The sequence below is a fragment of the Dryobates pubescens genome, chromosome 3, assembly GCF_014839835.1.
Source record: "Dryobates pubescens isolate bDryPub1 chromosome 3, bDryPub1.pri, whole genome shotgun sequence".
Classification (NCBI taxonomy): Eukaryota; Metazoa; Chordata; class Aves; order Piciformes; family Picidae; genus Dryobates; species Dryobates pubescens.
The window spans coordinates 34,341,667-34,361,191 of NC_071614.1; the positions used below are offsets into that span (position 1 = coordinate 34,341,667).

The following is a 19,525-nucleotide window of genomic DNA, read 5'->3' on the forward strand; positions in this document are numbered from 1 at the left end:
TTAATGTAATGCATAAGCTTTTCCTGATCTTCTGTACAAGGATGAATTTTGCCTTCACAAGGACAAACTGTTATCGAGAAACTAAAGAAATAATAGAAATTATTATAATAATTCTTCTTTCTAAACAGAAAATTACCTTGTGATCTACTGGAATAAAAATCCACTTTAATGTTAAAAATAAGTATTTAAACATGTTTAGAAACTTAAAAAAGGGCTTGATCAAGAGGAGAAATTATTACTGTCTCAGTAATGGTCTCAGTTTATTTGTATATGATTTTTAGGTAGAAAAAATACTGTGCAATTTCTTTAGTTTCCAGCGAGAACCTCGAGGTACATGACTTAGAGATGCACATGATCTCCCTGAGGACATTACCTTTGAAAAGCCCCTGACATCTTTTAAGGTGTTAGGGATCTCTATTTTCTGGCGTTTGTTTTTTTGTTTGTTTGTTTGCTGGTTGTTTTTTTGGGGGGTTTTTTGAGTATTGTAAAATTCTCACACGTTCTGTATGACTATACAACAAAACTCATCTGCACAGTTAACTTCTGACCCCTTACTAAGGAATATTTCATGGTAGGAGTTTTAAAGAAATAATGAAAGACATCCCAAATGGGACAACTTTAGCTATTTGTTAGTAAAAAAAACATAAAATCGTTACATATATGTAGCAAAGGGGATTTTTTCAGCTGTTTATTATTTATAAAGTTATATTGACTAACCATTTTCTTTTCATTACCTGCTTCAAAGTTCTTCGGATTTTTTGGTAGCAATGCAAGTTAAAAATCACCTTAGCATCTTGTGATTTAGATGTGGCTCAAACAGATACATCAGTTAGGCTTGCTAGCTGATGCTCTCTCTAAATTTACATCAGTAGACAAATGGAATCTGCATTTGGTGTAATTCTAGTATGATCAACTTTTTTTTTTTCTTTTCCTGCAGGAACTGTTCCTTCTATTTTGCTGGTGCTCTATGATGCACTTCTCTATTTTCATAAAAGGGCTTTGAATGGAATGACATGGCATGAGGGGTTTTTTTGTGTGTGTGTTTTGTTTGTTTGATTGATTTTGTTTCTGTTTTAAATACACTCAACTATGATCTGTGCAACTGCATTAAATCCAAAACACAATCTCTTATCTCAAGGGTAAGTAACATTCAGCACAAAGAATATCACAGAAAGATTTTTCACATTTCTTGGAAAGTATCTACATATTTTGAGAATCATTATTTTGAGAGAAGGGAAAATCATCTGAGTACATGGTATATACAAGATACCTAAATATGAATGTCACGCTTTCAGATTGAATCTTATGGTTCTAGCTGACAAGGAAATGAGAACTGAAGAGATTTGTTAAGCTTCTTGGTTATTGCAGAACACAAACTCCCCTGCGAAAACTCAACTCTAACACATGCCAGCAAGTTGCATTTGTATGACAGTCACCTCAGGAAGAGCTCTGTGTGTCTCAAAACACTGGTCAGCCTCATCTATGCATCCAGCCATGCTCCAGAAATGTAAAACGAGAAAAATCAGAGCATCTGTAGTAAAATGTGCATTATTAAACAAATTTTCTCCTAAACTCTTTAAGCCCCTGGTCTGAATATGCATAGAGGTACATCACTGTATATGTTGATATGACAGATCTCTGTTGAAAAACATTTGCTTTCAAGAAAAATGTAGTATTAAAATAAAATCAAGTTATGGAGCAATTGCACGTGCAGTTGCATCAAAGGCAGGGACATTGAACCCTGACTGGAGGTGGAGGCAGCAGGATACAGGCACACTGGAACTAGTGGTGAAGCTGAAAGCACGTAAGTAACCACACAACCTCATAGAGCAACATCTTCTGTAGCAAAACTCTGTGGAGGAGCAGCTCCTGCACCACAAAAAAAATGAGCTTCTATGTTGTTGCCATGCAGTTTGCAATAGCATTTCTCATATTGCAAATACAAACCCTCCTGCCATTAATGATCAGTGATGAGACTTTTCACACTGTGATTCCAAATCCTTTCTGTTTTAATAACTGTTGGAACAATATTCATTAAAATATGTAGATGAGCACACTGATGGCAAAGGCAACATGCAAATTCCAGCCAGATGCTCCAGTGTGCAAAAACATGTGGAGGGGAGAAGACATTTTTACTACCCAGGTCATTGCATCTTTGAAGAACACAATTCTTCCATGGGGAGTGTGGTTATCAGGAAAAAACTACTCCCTTTTCCTCCTATTCACCAGCCCCAGGAACTGAAGGATAGATTACATCCCTGCAGACTTGTGCAAGAAAGCTGATTCTCTTAGTTCTCTACAGCTTCTGATAATGAGCAGCACTTTAGGAGTATAATTCATCTCTCCATATTTAAACCACAGAAACCCCCAAAATGTTCTACCCTTCATCTTCCACATGGTGGACTGTCAACAGGCCATATTCAATTCTCATTCACTCCCTGATGTGAGACACTGTTGATGTAAATGACACAGTGATGGACAAATCTCTCTGTCTAATGTAGATCTTCAGTTTCCAGCCTTGTTCCATAATCTTGTTTCTACACCATCTAAGTGAGATATTAACAGTGAAAAATGCTCATCTATACAGCCAGATGTTATGCACCCAAACTCAGATAGTTATCATTTATACACCAGAGTTTGATTACACTTCTCTCTACACATCATTTTTTACTTCACTACAGTCATGCTTTCCTTTTCTCCTTGATTTTTCTTCTTCCTCTTCTGTTTCTTTTTTTTTTCCCTTGTTTTTTTGTTGTTTTTTTTCCCCCACCTTCCTATTGTGTCTTGCATTTTGTCCTTTGCCGCCTTATTTTCTAATTTCTTGCACCTCACAATTACCTTTTACTGTATTCTCAGCATGGCAACAAGAAAGGCCCACTGGGCAACTCAGTTCTTCCCTTCCAACTGATTATTTTTTAAAAATATTGTTCAAGTTAAGATCCCTGGCGGTACTAGAACAAGTTATTTAGTACTGCAAATGGCTATATCTTGATTTGTGCATAGCTTTTGAAAGAGTTTCAGGAGATGGGGCTCAGGCATATTAAACAGAAAGTAGGTATGCAGCCTGTTTACAAAAGAAAAAAAAAAAAAAGAAAAAAAAAAAGAAAGTAAAAATCACATCCAAAGTCTACATTACTAATAAGATTAAAATTTGGATGGGTATTTTGACTGACATCTCATTGAGTCTCATCTGGATCTGAATCAATCCAACATTTTATTGGTAATTTGACCGACTGATCACTCCTCCCAGATCTGGTATAGTCTGTGAGCTTGCAGAGAGCATGCTCTGTTCTATAGTCCAGGTTGTTAACAAAGATATTAATCACTGTTGGCACCAGTATTGATCCTTTAGGGACATCCCTAATAACCAGCTTCCAGATGGACTTGTACCACTGATCACAACCCTTTTTTTTTCACGGTAGCCCATCCATTGTATCCTTTACCTATCCTTTACCTTTACCTATCTAAACCATATCTGACCAGTTTGGCTTTAAGAATACTATGGGAGTCTATATTAAAAACTTTCCTACAAGCAAAGTGAACAACACTCAGTGCTCTTCAAGAGCCTGCAAAGCTAGTGAGCTCATCACAGAAAATGATCAGGTTGGTTAGGCACAGTTTGAACTAGTAACTTTTTGCTCACTGTTCCCAAATATGTAATTCATGTGCCTGGACATAGCTTCTAGGACAATTTGCTCCACAGACTTCCCAGAAACTGAAGTTAAGCTGATTGCCCTTCTTGAAGACGGGTGTGACATTTTCCATTTTTGACTCATCAGAAATATCATCCAGTCACTATGAATACTCAAAACCCAGCAGGAAGCGACTTCACAATAATGTTGGTCAGCTCATTCCCCACCCTGAAATTCATTCCTTATGCTCACATGGACTCATATATCTTCAAATTCTTTTACTGTGGGTTCAGCTTCACTAGGCTCAGGAACGTGGGAGTCCCCAGGATGAATCTTACCAGTCAAAAACAAGACAAAGAATGCCCAGGCACTATGTTTATGTTATTTCTGTGTACATCATCCCAGTTCCGCATTACATCTATGTCTTGTTTGAATTTGAGCTCAGTCAAGTTTCCTACTCAGCCACAATGGTTTTATGACATATTTGCTTGACCTGCATATGAGAGTGGACCTAATCTACAACATAATCCTATGACAACGAGGCAGGAGTATATAAAAAGGGCTCTGAAGCTAATCATTTGATAGTGTGGTTTTGCTACAAAGCTCCCGTTCTGGAATCTACTGCTAGCAAATAATCTGGATATCATAGGAAATAATTATTTTACTTTTTGGCACTGTACTCAATTTTGGCTGTCACATCTACAGAAAGACAGAACGAATCTGAAGAGAACCCAGAGAAAGAATGATAGAGCAGATCAGAACAGTTGGTAAATTTGCAGAAAAGTTCTTTTAGGTCAGCTGTTTGGAAGAGTTTTTTGCAGATGAAGCACTACAGTGGGTTATCTCACAAACTGTAGAACTCCTCTCCTTTCATTTTATGTCAAAAAGGCCTCTCAACTTTCTAGGAATTTTTCAATAGAGACCTTCCCATCCCATCCTCAAGATGTTTAATGATAAAAAAAAAAAATCCTAAAAAAATGAATGTTTTCTTTCTTTTTCAGTGTTTTCCATGTTTTTAAGGGATTTTTTTTTGTTACTGTGAATTTCCACCATTGTGGTTTTGCTTTGGTTTGGTTTGGTTTGGTATTTTTCCACAATTGTTTTTTTTGGTGAAAAAAAAAAAGCTACTTTAAGCATTCTTGAAAGGGAACCAGAGGAGACAGCCTGTTATCCCTGCTCTATTGCATGCCTCACTGATGGTGTCACTTAAATAGCACTATAAACCAACTCTGGAGTGCTAATGTGGTGAAGGCATGACTCTGTTCCCTTCTTTTCCTGTTTCTCAGAGGCAGTAAGCAAAAAGTACCAGATTTTCTCCAGGATTAAGTGTTCTGGAGAAGGATGTATGGAAGGTTCTTTGTGTCCTAGCCTGACACATCACTGACAGTACAGGAACATTCAGGCATCAGTTAATCTACTTGTTTACATTAGTATTAACAACTAAATATCATCAAGTGGTGAATATTTCCAGAAAATAGTGTTAAAAAGTAGGTATGAAATGTCCCAATATTTAAATAACAGACATATGGAAATTCTGTTGTTTCAATAAGATTTTTATAATTGTCAATATTTCTTTTGAATTAGGCCACTTTCTTACTATCTGGAAATTAAACATACAGGAGACTTCCTCATATCTTGGATCAGGTTCTCACTTGTGCTTTGATCAACTGTGTTCATATTATCTGAGTTGTTATCTAGCTAGCCAGCAACCAGGCAACCTCTAAACCTCTTTCCTTTAATGCTTTGTGCATTGTTTTGTCCATGCGTACAAATCATATCAGGCCAACACTGCTGATTCTGCATTTCCAATTTTACATTGCCTTTTTAAATCCCTAGAAATATAACTGAAAGTATGCTTGTCCCTTTCCTTTGCACAGTTTGGTGATGAGCTCAAAAACAGCTAAATCTTGTGTGATCTGATCTATTGTTGTTATTTTCTTTCTGTAGATTATAATACAAGCGAGCAAAAGCAAGCCTGTAAGAAACATGAACTTTATGTGAGCTTCCGAGACTTAGGATGGCAGGTATGAAAGTCATAAATACATAGAATACATAGAATACATAGAATAAACCAGGTTGGAAGAGACCTTCAAGATCATCGTGTCCAACCCATCAAGCAATCCAACACCACCCAAGCAACTAACCCACGGTACCAAGCACCCCATCAAATGGTGTTTCCTTTCTGTTCAAATTGGGACAGTTTGTTTTACAGCACCCCATTATTTACAGTCTGTTTTCTTCATGGTAATTGGCATTTTACCAATGAGAGAGAAATTCTCTAAATGCATTTTGTAACAAATCCATGTCACCGACAATTTACCTTTTTTGGCTGCTGTTCTCTGAAAGAGTTTGCATTCATTAATGGCTTTAAGATCTGGATTAGTTCACATACAGATAAATCTGAACTGCTACTCAAGATATTAATAGATCTGTGGTAAACAAAACCAAAATCCCCACAGCAAGCAATGGAACATTTGAATTTTCCCGGGTTCAGTGCAGTCTATTCCAGGTCAGAGTGATTTCACTGGAGTAGGATCTGTAGGGAACTAGAGCTTGGATCACTGTTCAGTGGTCTTCATAACACCATGCTAAGTTTATATAATTTCTGGGAAAAACTCATCCTGCCATACAGCAGCAAAAAAAAAAAAGTAAAAAAAAAAGTAAGTATTTGTAGTAATTGTCAGCAGCAAAGAGGTAGAGCAATATAAGATCAGTCTAGCTGTTTTGGTGCTGGTGGTTCCCCCATCTAGTAAATAAGGAGCTCTCTATAAAGCAAGAACAAGAAGGCCATCAACAACTTATAACCTACACATACTGCATATGGAGTTAAGACCTCAGAGGTGGCTGTCTGGACATTTCATGTTTCTCTCAATTACTTTAAAACAACAGAATGAACAGAATAAGTCTAAAAGAAGGAGTGTGCTGTCTCTTTAGTGACAGCCCATACTTCACATATCTACCTCAGATTCTCATTTGGCCTTATGGCTCTGCCTGATACTTTGTAGTATATTTATCCTCACAGTAGCCCAAAGACTCAGGCAGAGACTGTTTTCCCAAGTCTGTAGAGCATAATAACCCTGTCCACAGCCACAGAGCAGGCTTGTGGTACTGACCTGAACTCAGTCTGCTGAACAAGTGAACCATTGTCTCTCTGTAGAGCACAGAATTTTTTTCAGGTATCAACAGATTTTTCATTTTTATAAACAGTGAATTCTGATAAACCCTGTGATGTGTGAGACTCTCAGATCAGTCATTCAAAGCAGCCATAGAGAAAAGAATTTTTTTCCTTTTTCTTTAGGAAAAATACTTGGAGACTTCAAAATTTCAGTTGGAAAACCAAAACTACACTGTACAATATCTGATCAGTGAAATGCAGGGTGAAGTGAGATTTAAAAAAAGAAACAAAACCCACAAATTAAGTTCTTGATACTCTGTCCTTCCCACAACACTTCCATTACCTTTGTCTGGCAAAAGAGGAATTCATCAAACTAAACACATAGCTTTCATTAACATTTAAAAATATTTCCCCTCTTGTGGTCTTTTCCTCATGCAATGTTGCTAGAAATACTCAAAATGCATGATTCAGTGACATTCCAACTGGTAATGTCAAGCAACCCTCCGTCTCATGCAATAGTACAATTAATGGTACTGAGTACCCAGAAGAAAGAGGATTAATTTTAATTACTTTTTTTGAACCCAAGATTTTTGATCTGCAAAGAAAAGTCTTCTGGCAAAGGTATTTAGACCCTTTACAGCCTCATTAGTTGGTATTAAGTACAGATTTCTAAACTTAATTTAATCTTCATCTGAGTTTTTCATGAACAAAGCAAATACTTTTCTGTTTGTTTATTTGGGGCAAAAGATCTAATTTAGCACGCCACATTCTGAAATTCATTTATCATTGGACAAATATTAATTTAATACAGTTTTAAATTCTCTGAGAAAAAAAAAAAAAAGACAAGAAAAAGAAAAAAAAAGTGAGTGGGTTTATTTATTCTTGTTTTAGGACTGGATTATTGCACCGGAGGGCTATGCTGCGTTTTACTGCGATGGAGAGTGTTCTTTCCCTCTCAATGCCCACATGAATGCAACAAACCATGCCATTGTTCAGACTCTGGTATGCCTCTGCCTATGTTGTAGTTGCCTGTTTTGCAGTTGTAAGTGTTTTGGCACAGCAGCTGTCTCTTCCTCTCTATACACTACTATTGAATTTCAATTATTTATGGGTAAATGATGACCCATTTCAAAGATGTGCTTTGATGATTATGCTGGAGAGAGGAAGAACTGTCCAGAGTGGCCTGTGTGGTAGATTTCTCTTTAATTTCTCTTTAATACGTGAGAAGATTGTGTCATATTTCCTGGAGAATTGTGTAGACAAGAACCAAAGAGGCCCTCTAGTCCCACTTCCAAGAGCTTTTTTTGCACCTTATTTGAACTTTGTTAACATCTCCATACTATACCTTCCAGAAATTTTGACAGTTGGCCACTCTGTGGACCTCTGTTGTCAGATGTTGGCAGGGATACTTAAAAAGGAATTTAACATGAAGCTTTGCAAGTAGATGCATTTGCATGTAAGAAGTTGTGTTCAGTCATTCTTGGCTAACATGCAATTTATAAATAAGTGTATTTGGATCTGTTAACTCTGCCTGGTACATGCAAAAGGGGATTTGCAGCCAGTTTTCTGCCTCTGCTAATTTTTATGTTAGTCTTGTGCATCAACTATAGCAGCCAAAAAGATGATCTTAGTTGAAGGGGCTGGCGAGGCCTCCTCTACTCCAGCATCATTCAGCTACAGAAATTAAGACCTTTAGACTATGCCTAAATGTGATGCCATTAGTCCAATATCTGCTCATGATTTTTCACCCATGCCAGCTGAAGAATTGGCTCTGAACAGCATCAGTAAGGATTAAAAAGCAGAGGAATGAGACTTAATGCACAAGGAGGGAGTGGGAGTGAAAATTCAGAACAGGAAAGAGTTGCCATAACTTATTAGCTTCTGGAAAGGTCAAGATACTTTACTGCAATTAAAGAACCATGAATTTAAAGTTCCTCCTGATTTAAACTGGTGACAGGGAGGTGTCCTGATCATCACACTGTGCTGATGAGTCTGTCCAGGGACGTTGAGCTTTTTCTTTGACTTTGACAAAAAATCTGGGCCTGAAAAATCTTTTACCCTCCAGAAATGTGTGTAGCTTACTACCGTCCTGGAAGGACACCCTTCCAAACAAAACCTCTCATAAAACAAAACAAAACAAAACAAAACAAAACGAAACAAAACAAAACAACCCCCAAAACACCACCCAGAAACAAAGTTTGATTATTTCAAATTATGCTTGTAAAAGTTGTCAAGTATTTCTAGGAGAGGGACATTTTTAAAACCTCAGCAATGTGCTGAGAACTATTCCTTTCCATTCAACTTCTCATTCATGCATCTTCAAAGTCCAGCCATCAATGAAGAATCGTTCTTCTACACCAGAATGCAAGTCAGCAAGATTTACAAAAAGATGGGTAAATGTCAGAGGCTGAAAATAAATAGGACTGTGGTAAGGAGTTCAGGTGAAAGTGAACAGCAACTGTCAGTTGGTAAGGAATATAGCAAAGTGCCTAGGAGATGATCAAGAACAGCACATAGGCAGTTCTGACTTGGAAAAAGAAACAGGTCAGCAAGCAATAGTTTAACATTATGTGAACGCTGTCCAGAAAAGTTGCCAATATCAGTGAGATCCCCAAGTTAGAGTTCCCTACTGCAATTATGGACTATTAAATTAGAAGTGGCCCTTTCCAAAAGTGGCTAATTTCCCAATGTTAAGAAATTTGTGTAGTTTTTCCTGTTTTATATATTGGATACGTAAATTTCCCCTCCTTTTTACGGCCTTTTTGGAATTGTGTATCTCCCTCTGCATGTACTGTACATGCATTCAGTTGTGCAGCCAAAAAAATCATGAAGCTAATTAAATTTTAACTGCACATAAATTAGATGAGATAACAGTAGTTGAATGCTTTCTGGTTTAAATTATACAAAATTGAGATTTACACAAGGTGTGCACATGGAGATGGCTTGTTGAACAATTATTCATACACCACACCCTAACTCAAATGTAATAATCTCCCAGCCATACTGATTACAACATTCTCAAAAAGCCCACTCTTTGGGTTGGGAAGTGATTGTTCCTTGGTACCCCTCCAAATTTTACTGGCTTTTTTTTTTTCCCTTTTGCAACAACAATAGGAGGAATGCTGGGCCAGTGCCTCACTGCCTCTTCTTTTTCTTAGATTGCACTTAGGCAGACAGAAAACAGAGATGTATCTAAATACAAGACAGACTGCATGTAATGAATTATCATAGAATTACAGAATCATTGATGGCTTTGATTTGTAAGGGACCTTTGCATGTCACCTGGTCCAACACCCCTTATGTAAGGTTTTTTTCTTCTCTCTCACTTTGGGTCACACTCAGAACAGGTGCTGGACTGGCATTAACCTCCTGGACATACAAGTCAGTGGATCAGTATGTTGAATCATACTGGCTTCCAGGCTCACTCTTGAAAAGGCTGTGGGCGTTGCTGTCATGTGGGGCTTGCAGGACCATGTTGCTTCCAGGCAGAGTGGCAGGGGCTGGTGAGACCAAGCATTACAGCAGAGCAAACATCTGCCTAGACAAAGCACAGTCATTCTTTTCTCCAGTGCTTTGCTATCCATTTGTTAAACTGTTTTTAAATGTGTGTTTAAACTCTTACTAAACTGCTACTTCAGGATTTATTATTACTTATTTCAAAAAACCATCTCATGGTAACAGTTATGTAAAAATTGTTTCCTGGTAGACTGTTCTCTGCTGTCTGGCAAAAGCTCTGGGCTTATATCACTGTAAGACAGATGGCTCTAACTTATTTACAAAGACTTAACGCACAAATGAAACCTATTACTGCTGAAGTCTTCATCCATCCCTTAATAATCTTTTGCCCTCTTTATTACAACTCCCTCTTTTCTGACCTCCCCAGTTTCCAAGTCTTCAGCATGTGTAGAACATTGCATTCAGCCTTCCTTCAAGTACAAAGAACTTTTATTTCCCCCATTTTCAGATATTTCCACTAGATCTTGTTCATTCTGGGATACTGTTCAAAACTCTTTTCTTTCTATTTAACCTTTCATTGATATATTTCAGTCTTGTGAACACAAAGCCTTCTCTGCCTCAGTCCTTTCCCCAAACCTTCTGTCCAGCTGGCATCCACCTTATGAATTAATATTTCCTTCAGTGGAAGTACGTCAGATTGTGTGATAAGACCTAATGCACTTGTGCCGTCTGAGAACCCATGCCTTACTGTTTCATAGGCTGAAACCAATTTCAGTATGAGCCTTTGCCTGTGCAACCTTTGCTGTCTGCAACAGACTGTACTCCACTCTGAGACCTTGACCGAGGAAAGCATTTCAGCATGTGTTGGGAGCCCCAAGAGACCTGGGACTTGAGCCTGTGCTTCATGTTAAGCACTGTCCTCAGCACAGCTGGTACTAACAATACGTTTAAGTGTTTTCCTGAGCAGCCGCCTGACTCCAACCCTTTTCTAAATTTCATGTGAAACTCAGCTTTCCATCTTGGCTGGCCTTCCTCATTTATCTCTCCATCTGCTATTATTGTATAATTCTACCCATGCAATTGAAATCAGAGCAATGTTCTGGAGGTAAGCTGTGCTTTAAAGTTGCTAACTGAGGAAAATCTGTGACCACAGCACTCTCTGAATTGCAAAGACATGTTTTGCACTGATGTTGTCCTTGTACCTCTCTGTTTGATATATGAGCTATGTATTTATCTGTCTTTCAGGTTCACTTGATGTTCCCTGATCATGTACCAAAGCCATGCTGTGCACCAACAAAACTGAACGCAATCTCCGTGCTCTACTTTGATGACAGTTCCAATGTCATTTTAAAAAAATACAGAAATATGGTGGTGCGTTCATGTGGCTGCCACTAAAATAAAAAATAAGTTAATCTAAAGCACAGGGTTTTATTCAGAGTTGTAATAAAGTCAAGATATGAGACTTGCTGATGAAAAGGCAATCCTAAATTTATTCCATTTCATGTCATCTCTCATTTAAATGTACAGTATAATGTATATAGTAGCTTTTATTTATTTAAAAGTATATCATTTCTTTTGTATGAACAAAATTCCAAACCCATTTATTTTATGGGTCACTTCACTATGCAGTAGAAATTCACTAATTTTCCAATTGACCATAATGGAATCCATTTCATTCCACTTCAATATTTTAAAGTACAGTCTTTGTAGAGAAATTTTTAAAGGTAGAAACTCCAGAACTTCTGTAACTGCTTTGTATTGTTAAAGGAACTAAAAATTTGGTCACATTGTGCCAATGAAAACTGTGGTGGGGTATTTACTTAGAGAAAGGCACAGAAAAAAAAACTAAACAAAACTGCTTGTCTAAACATATTTTTTCTTTCAGATGTTCTGCTCCATTAGAAAAAGTGAAACGTTGAACAGTGCTTAAGTAAATAAATAGTAGATAGAAAATAGAGGTGAAAAGATTGCACATAATTGTTCTATTTTCTTTAACAAGATGAGTGTAACTGGAGGAGTATGTTACTTCTTGGCTTGTGGGCTGCAGTTTGCAAAAGGCTCAAAGCTTTGGGAATTCTGTGCAGACAGACTCTTGCCTCTATCTGTGACTTTCCAAGTTAAGACTAAAAATTGAACTACAACATTCTTACCTCAAACCACATCAGTTTATTATCCACTATATTGCTCCAGAAAATGTCTTAACAATTACAGCACAAGGTAAAATCAAACAAAGAAACCCACGCAAGCCTTCCCATTATATACAGGAGCTACTATACACACAAAATATACAGAAGATAGGGTATGGAAAGGCTTTGCTTTATTCAGCTCCCATTTTTGTATGTGTTTTCAGAGCGTGCAAGGGGAGACACGGGGAATGCAGAAGTTGTTATCTGTTTAATTGGATATCTTGTCCCTGATGGTGGCTGTTTTCAGGCAAAGTTGAAAAATCACCTTTCATAATGAGCCATTGGGTATTTTGCAGTCTTCTTTCAATACATCTGCTTTTCTGTCAAGTGGAGTTTGGTTTAAATCATAAGATGTAAGGTGGGATATATTTCCCTTTTTTAGCATCAACTATTGTAACATAGAAAATTCTTAAATCCATACAAATAATAAATTAAATCCTGTGGTTGAGAATTGCACAATTAATCGCAGATTATCATTCCCACCGCAGCCACCCATATGCTTATTTTCAATCAACCACATTTAATATTTTTGGACACTCCTTTGTTTTAGTGTTATGATAATGGGAAAACAGAAACTCTGTTTTCTCTTTATTACATGGCTAACTATAATATATATGCTTTTATCATAAATTACCTTGATTAAAAAGGGTTCATTTAAATAGTTCTCAAAGAGCTGTTAAAAAATGAACAGGAGGCATCCATTTCTCCTTAGATAACCTATTCATGTAAACTCTGACTTCTCTGGTTATTTAAAGCATATATCAAAAAACTCAGATTATTACAGACTGATAAAATCAACATGTACATATGACTCTGTACATGCATGTGAATGTGCAACTGTTTGGTTTTTTTTTTGGTTGGTTTTGTTTTGTTTGTTTTCAGAAACTAATTTATTTTATCCTGCTATTGGAGTAATAAATAAATAAATGCCTCTTTATGTGTACACTCACTTTTTTCTTTTTTTTTTTTTTTTTTTTAAATTAAGAGTTCTGATTTCAGTTTGGGGAACTCTTTCCTCTTAATACAATAGTTCAATTTTCCAATTCCATCTCCATTTTATACTGCTATTACCTACGTATCTATGTTTATGGGCAGTCCATGCACGAGGATATATGGTAAAATTTAGTGTTTTCAACAGAATTGCCATTCTGGAGTAAGTAAATTCCTGGGTTGTCTTCAGGAAATTCACTGGTTTCTGTATAAATTGGGTAAGTGGATATCCTTTTCTGAAATCAGTTTGTTCTAAATGGAATTTGATGGAAATTGAATTTTCGGTACATTAAGTAATATATTTTTAAATAATGGTGTAGCATTTTGAGAATAAGACATTGAAGATTATTATTATATTATTCTTTAAAATATGCTGTTGGAATATATTTCTATATTTTGAGACACAATAAACTTGAAATACTACTTTCTTCTGTGATTTTGCTTTTGAGATGCACGACAATGACTTCATATATTTATATACTCATATATGGCAAATAGTTACAAATTCATTAATGACAGAGCAAGAGTGGGAGACACTTGCTGATAGCCAAAAAACACGCGTTTGGATTGCATTAGGACTATGCTGATACAAGATCAAGCTCAAAATCAAATACATAGAAAACCATCTGGTAGCTGACAACATGGTAATATATCTAATCAACACTCATGTATTCAAATAAAAAGGATGATCATTCCTTATTCTGTTGTGTTTCTGTCTGAAAGGTTGTCCTGACTGATGTTCTTTACAACCTCATGAATTGTATTTTTGCAGTGGCCTGTTTAGACTTTTAGGCAGATATGCATTTGTGTTGTGTGATTTGGTAGGCAATATAAATGGAGCAATATAAGGAGCTCAGGTACCTCCAGGAATAAGAAACCAGTCCTTATAACTGCACAGGAATGCACAGCTGTTTATTTTGCACACTGGCAGGTACAGGATTATGGAATTGTAGGTAGTCTTTATATTGTGATAGGAGTCAATTTTCAGTCAATCTAGGGTGTCATTTTATTAAATGGTATATATGAAATTGCTGTGAGTAGCATCTATACTGTAGAAACTCAAACTGAGACTTTCCTTAGGGACAACATAAATTGCTCTTTTGGATTGCAATTCTGCTATATTTTCTCCAAAGACTACAAAGTAGGTTTTGGACGTCTCAGTTACAGACCTTGTCTGACCAACTGTAGTCAATGACAATCCCTGGTACCTTTAAAATAGTGTTACATTGTTGAAAAAAGTTTTACTGGGATTTTTTAACTGGGATGCAAAGCTTTGAGACATTTTTTGTTATCATGATGGGATGTCAGACACTTCCATCGTAGAATATAATTTTCTCTTCCATTTACTTGGAAAAAGTTTGATTGCTGATTGCATCATTTTTCTGGGATTTTCTTTTTATCAGCTTTGCTTTTGGAACAGCTTCATGGTAAATGACTTTGACTCAAAGATGGTTAAGAAACTGACTTGGGTTTGTCCTTCTAAGATTCTGAATTGATTCAGCAATAACCAAAGGCTTCTAATAACCAGGACTTTAAAATGTTGCTCTTTGCAATCTCTACTAACTTTGCTGCTCGTACATTCAGCTGTACATAGGAAGAATCTGGCATGTGGTGCCTGAATGACGAACAAGCCACATGTGAATTATATAGCATTATCTTTTACTATCTCATCTACAGTCACAGAACTTGCAAACTGTGATTTACAATGTGTTGCTCAATTCTTACTCACATGGCTTGAGCAAGAACTTGATTAAAAACAAAAGAAAGCTAAACTAAAAATCTAACAAAAAGCAGCAAGAGGAGGTTTTCTTGCCATCTTAATTCAACTAAATCAGTGCCAAACGTGGTACATGAGGGACTGGGAATCTCATGTGAATTAAATGGGTCTTTTGTATACTGTTTTCCATATTTGCAACACATGACACAGACACTTTTCCCGACTGCTATATTTCCAACTAAATACTTTCTGTTCTGTTCCTGAACTTTTTTTCTTTCCAGATGGGCACCATCAGTTATTATTAATATGAATGAAGATATTTTCATTGCCTTAGCAGATGCTAATGCTTTACAAAAGAAGTATGTGTTGTTAGTATTGCTACTTTACAGGTACAGAGAAGTGAAGAGACTTGTTTGGAAGAAGAGCAGATGAGAGGCAGTAGAGCAAAGACAAACAAATCTCCAGGATCCCAGTGCTTTAATCCTTATTCCACACTCTGGTTATGTGATGCATACACTCGACAGCCCTGTCCCTGCAGCTCATAACTTTAATGGATGACGTGCATTTACCAAGTACTTTTCTAGTTTCATGACTGCGGAAATATGGACAGTAATCAGTAAAATTGGAGCACATGCAGGATGCGGACCACATCTTTTCTATGTGAAGGCTATCATATTTTAAAGCTTTGTTGGAAACTGACCAAGATCTCCTTGAAGCAGATCCTGGAGCACCTTTTCAGCACTGTCATAAATCTGCACCAGTAGAGTTGAAGGCAGTGATACATCCCTGACTTTTCTTCCTTACATCTTCCTCCTGCTCAGCGGGAAGTTCAGCAATGTGTTAAGACTGAGACTGTGTTAAGATCTCTGTACCACAGGATCTCAGAGCAGATGGCTGGAGATATGAAAGAAACACATTTTCTAGGGAACAACTCGGATAATAATGCTGAAGCAGAGATATGGGAGCAGGATTTTTCTCTGTGTAACTTGTCCTGGTCACTTCTGGGTCTCTTACTTGGAGCAGAAACCTTTGTAAAAATTAGAAAGATCTTTGATTAAATTGTGAGGAGAAAACTTGGAGGGAGCTTCTTCTGGCATCTCAGCCCCTCAGAAATTCTTTCACAAAGAATTCCAGGCGCAAACCTGTAGCTAACTCAACTGCACAGAGAACAAAAGTTGAACAAAAAATGGTAGAGAAACACGACACATATATCAAACACTTCAAAGATTTTCAGGCGTGATTACTTTCTTGGTTACTTAGCTGTCTCATATTAACTTGCCACAAGAAAGTGCCTTCCCCTTTACTCGGGCCACTGGGATTCCTTTTCCGAATTATTTTTTCTCCCTTAACCTCTGCAATGGCTTTTTTCAGCCTTCTCTGCATGTTATCTGTTTTATTATTCAAGACTAACAGCTCCCAACAGGGAATGCTCTTTCATAGACTGCTGTAGGGATGGAACAAAGACAAAACCTGTCAAGTCAGCTACTTGTTTAATTGGGATGCGACTCTTTGAGAAACCTTTTTGTTTACTTTTTTTTTTTAACATACTCATTTAGTTTTTTTCTGATTTGCTATCTTGACACAAATTCTTGTGGAGAAAGGTATGTAGGCAAGTGCACAGATCTCCACAAAACCTTTCTGTGAAACGTACATTTCACAAGAAACAAAACTTTGTAATTGGTTTCCTCTTTAAAAATGGAATTGATGTAGCTAGTAAAAAACTTGGAGGCAAATTACCGAGACTATGTTTCATCTTTTGAAATCTTTTAATTCATTCAAAATTGAAGAGTTGTTAATTAGGTGGACCTACATTGTTTACCTCAAGACATATATTCAAGGGCCAGGTTTTCATTTTCAGATATATTATAAATACAAAATCTATAAAAATTAACAGTTCCATTTCATACCAGTAAACATATTTCTGATTCTTTCTGCTTATGTGTATTAGGCAGGGAGGCAATAAGAGTGTTACTGATTCCAGAATACTATTAACTGGTTGATTATTAAATGTCGTCTTCTTACAAGCAAGCAAAAAACCTTTTATTCTTTCTTTTCACCCATTCACAACAAAGAATGGGTGAAGATCATGACTTAAAATTCCAGGGAAGGAATTTCATGCTTCAGAACTGAACTGAATGTGAAAATTCCCAGAGTTCAACTGGAAGTTTTAAAAAGGATCATGAAAGCATTTTTTTTGCATTTTTTTTTACAGTTCTTAAAAATATTGTTGCTGATCTGCAGAACCCACACCAGTGTTGTGGAAATGGCCACCAGGGAAGGGGGAGCCCAGACTGTGTCCACACCTGCCAGAAGCCTGATCAGCCTGGCAAGGTCTGTGGCCATGGGATGCCGATGTACCCTGACAATGAGCCAGCAGGCCTGTGGACTGTGAGTTCACATATTTGTGGAAAGGAGCCTGGAAGCTGCAGGGTTCCCTTCTCTGACACAGTCCAGACATAACGGCTGTCCGGGAGCTCTGCATCTTTGTATCCAAGTCAGGGAAACAGGAGAGGTGTCGAACAAAACGTTGCATGGTGGAGCCTGCTGAAAATGCCTGCATTTAATCAGAGAAGTGCTTAAAGATGTGGCTCTGTTTCAACGACAGAAAAATATTCATTGGGAAATTCCCACACTGGCTAAAATTTCTCCTGACATTTCTGAGTGAAGCTTCACTGACATTTTCACAGAGGTTTACTCATTTTTGGCAGGAAAGAATTTGACCCCTCTCTTCAATCATGTTACACCCCATTTCCACTGACTGTCTTTAAGTCTTTTACCATTCTCTTCTTTTCCCATGATGTAAACACACACTGCAGTAGAAGCAGCAGTGCTCCCCCAGATTTACTCTAGAACAACTAAGCATCATTGCAAAATGCTTCCTGCAATTTTTTTTCCCTCACTCCTCTGACTTTTCCCTTAAGTGACCTCTGCTGTTGAAAATGCTGTAAGAAATGAGTCAAATAATGATTGTCAGGGCAGGAATCAGGTGATGTGCATGTCCAAGCACTGTAGCTTTCCAGGAGAGTCTGCTTGAGTGTTCATGCAATGCCAGGCTAATCAAGCTGTTTCAGGTCACAGATATGACTTTTGTCCTTTTTCTTTCTTTTTTTTTTTTTTTTTTTTTTTTTTTTAACAAATTGCTCCAGTAGACATTCACACAATAGAATAATATCCTTCAGAAAGGTACAGAAATGTAGCCAGGGACTGCCACCTCTTTCATTAACATGCTTGGATCATGATGAGGATGCCTATCCCCAGTTGGACTTCCATAATATAAATGTACATTCTTTATATTCTAGATATCAAAAATTGCACTATGGCTTTTCTAGCAAGAAAGAAAACTCTGTCAGACAATTGAACACATCTGTGGTGTTTTCTGCTTAATGATTCTGCCTTTTTCTCTCTAATCTAGTTTCAATAATTGCCCAAAGCCTGCAGAATCCATCTCACTCTTCATATCAATTATTACAATTAGCCTTCCTGTGGACTACTCTAATTTCATGAATTTCTAATCCCCCACTTGCTATGTGGGTAATTACTCTGCTCATTTGCATGCAACCAAATGTTTTGGTCATTATATTTTTGTTTGTCCATTTTCCCACCAATATCAGGTTTTTCTCCTTCACAGTCACAATTTAATCATTTGATATTGCAGAAAATTTAGTAGTCTGTTTATGAAAAGCTGGACAACCTCCAATTTTCCTCTTAGAGTCCATCAAGTGAGCTGGTAGGATTCGAATAAATTTGCAGAAATTTGTGAATGGTAATTTAAAGTGTATGATTTTCTGTGCATTTCTCCTTTGATGTGATCAGTTCAAGCAAGCCAAAGTGTGCAATCAAAGGACCTTTCAGTGAGTACATTTCTGTAAGATGTATTCAGTGAGATGCTGAGCATCAACTTATATTGAAATCAGCTTTCAATTTGGACTTGGAGTTTAGTTTCTCTTCAGCCTGACTTGTATGCTTTGGTTTCCTGTAGAGTCCCAGCTGCCTCTGAAGTTCTGTTATAATAGCACCATCTTCTGACTTCTGTCCTGCCAGAAGTATTTCTGAGTATTTTTATCTTTGGTTTATTGCATCTCTGAGTGTTCTAATTTTGTGAAAAGGTGACTGCTCCCCTCCTTCATATAGCGCTCCAAATTTAGAGAAGTGGTTAACTGTGCTACATATTGAGCAGTAAAATCATCCGTGCAGAGTTGAGAATTCCTTAGCTTTGGCAGCCTGGTATTAAAATGTACTCGCATTTCCAATGAAAATGCCAAGAGTATTAAATTGAAATAAAAAATATTCTGCTGACATTTTTGGTGCTGGCTCAGTTTTGTATGAGTAAAAGCCACTTGACAGCACTTGTCTTCTCAACCTCTTCAAAGGTCAAGATTGTATGCTAAATATTTTGAAAAGTCTACTACAGCATAAATGTAGTCCAGTT

At 37.1% G+C, this 19,525-nt stretch overlaps 1 protein-coding gene across 1 annotated transcript in view; it reads left to right on the forward strand.

The window, feature by feature from the left end:
• BMP5 (bone morphogenetic protein 5) overlaps positions 1 to 12,472 on the forward strand; it is a 54,319-nt gene extending 41,847 nt beyond the window's left edge. The window contains exons 5-7 of the mRNA XM_009911652.2: positions 5,580 to 5,656; positions 7,639 to 7,749; positions 11,449 to 12,472. Coding sequence (XP_009909954.1) covers positions 5,580 to 5,656; positions 7,639 to 7,749; positions 11,449 to 11,598 — 338 coding nt within the window. The 3' untranslated portion in view covers positions 11,599 to 12,472. The remainder of the gene's footprint in view (positions 1 to 5,579; positions 5,657 to 7,638; positions 7,750 to 11,448) is intronic.
• Positions 12,473 to 19,525: the final 7,053 nt, after the last annotated feature.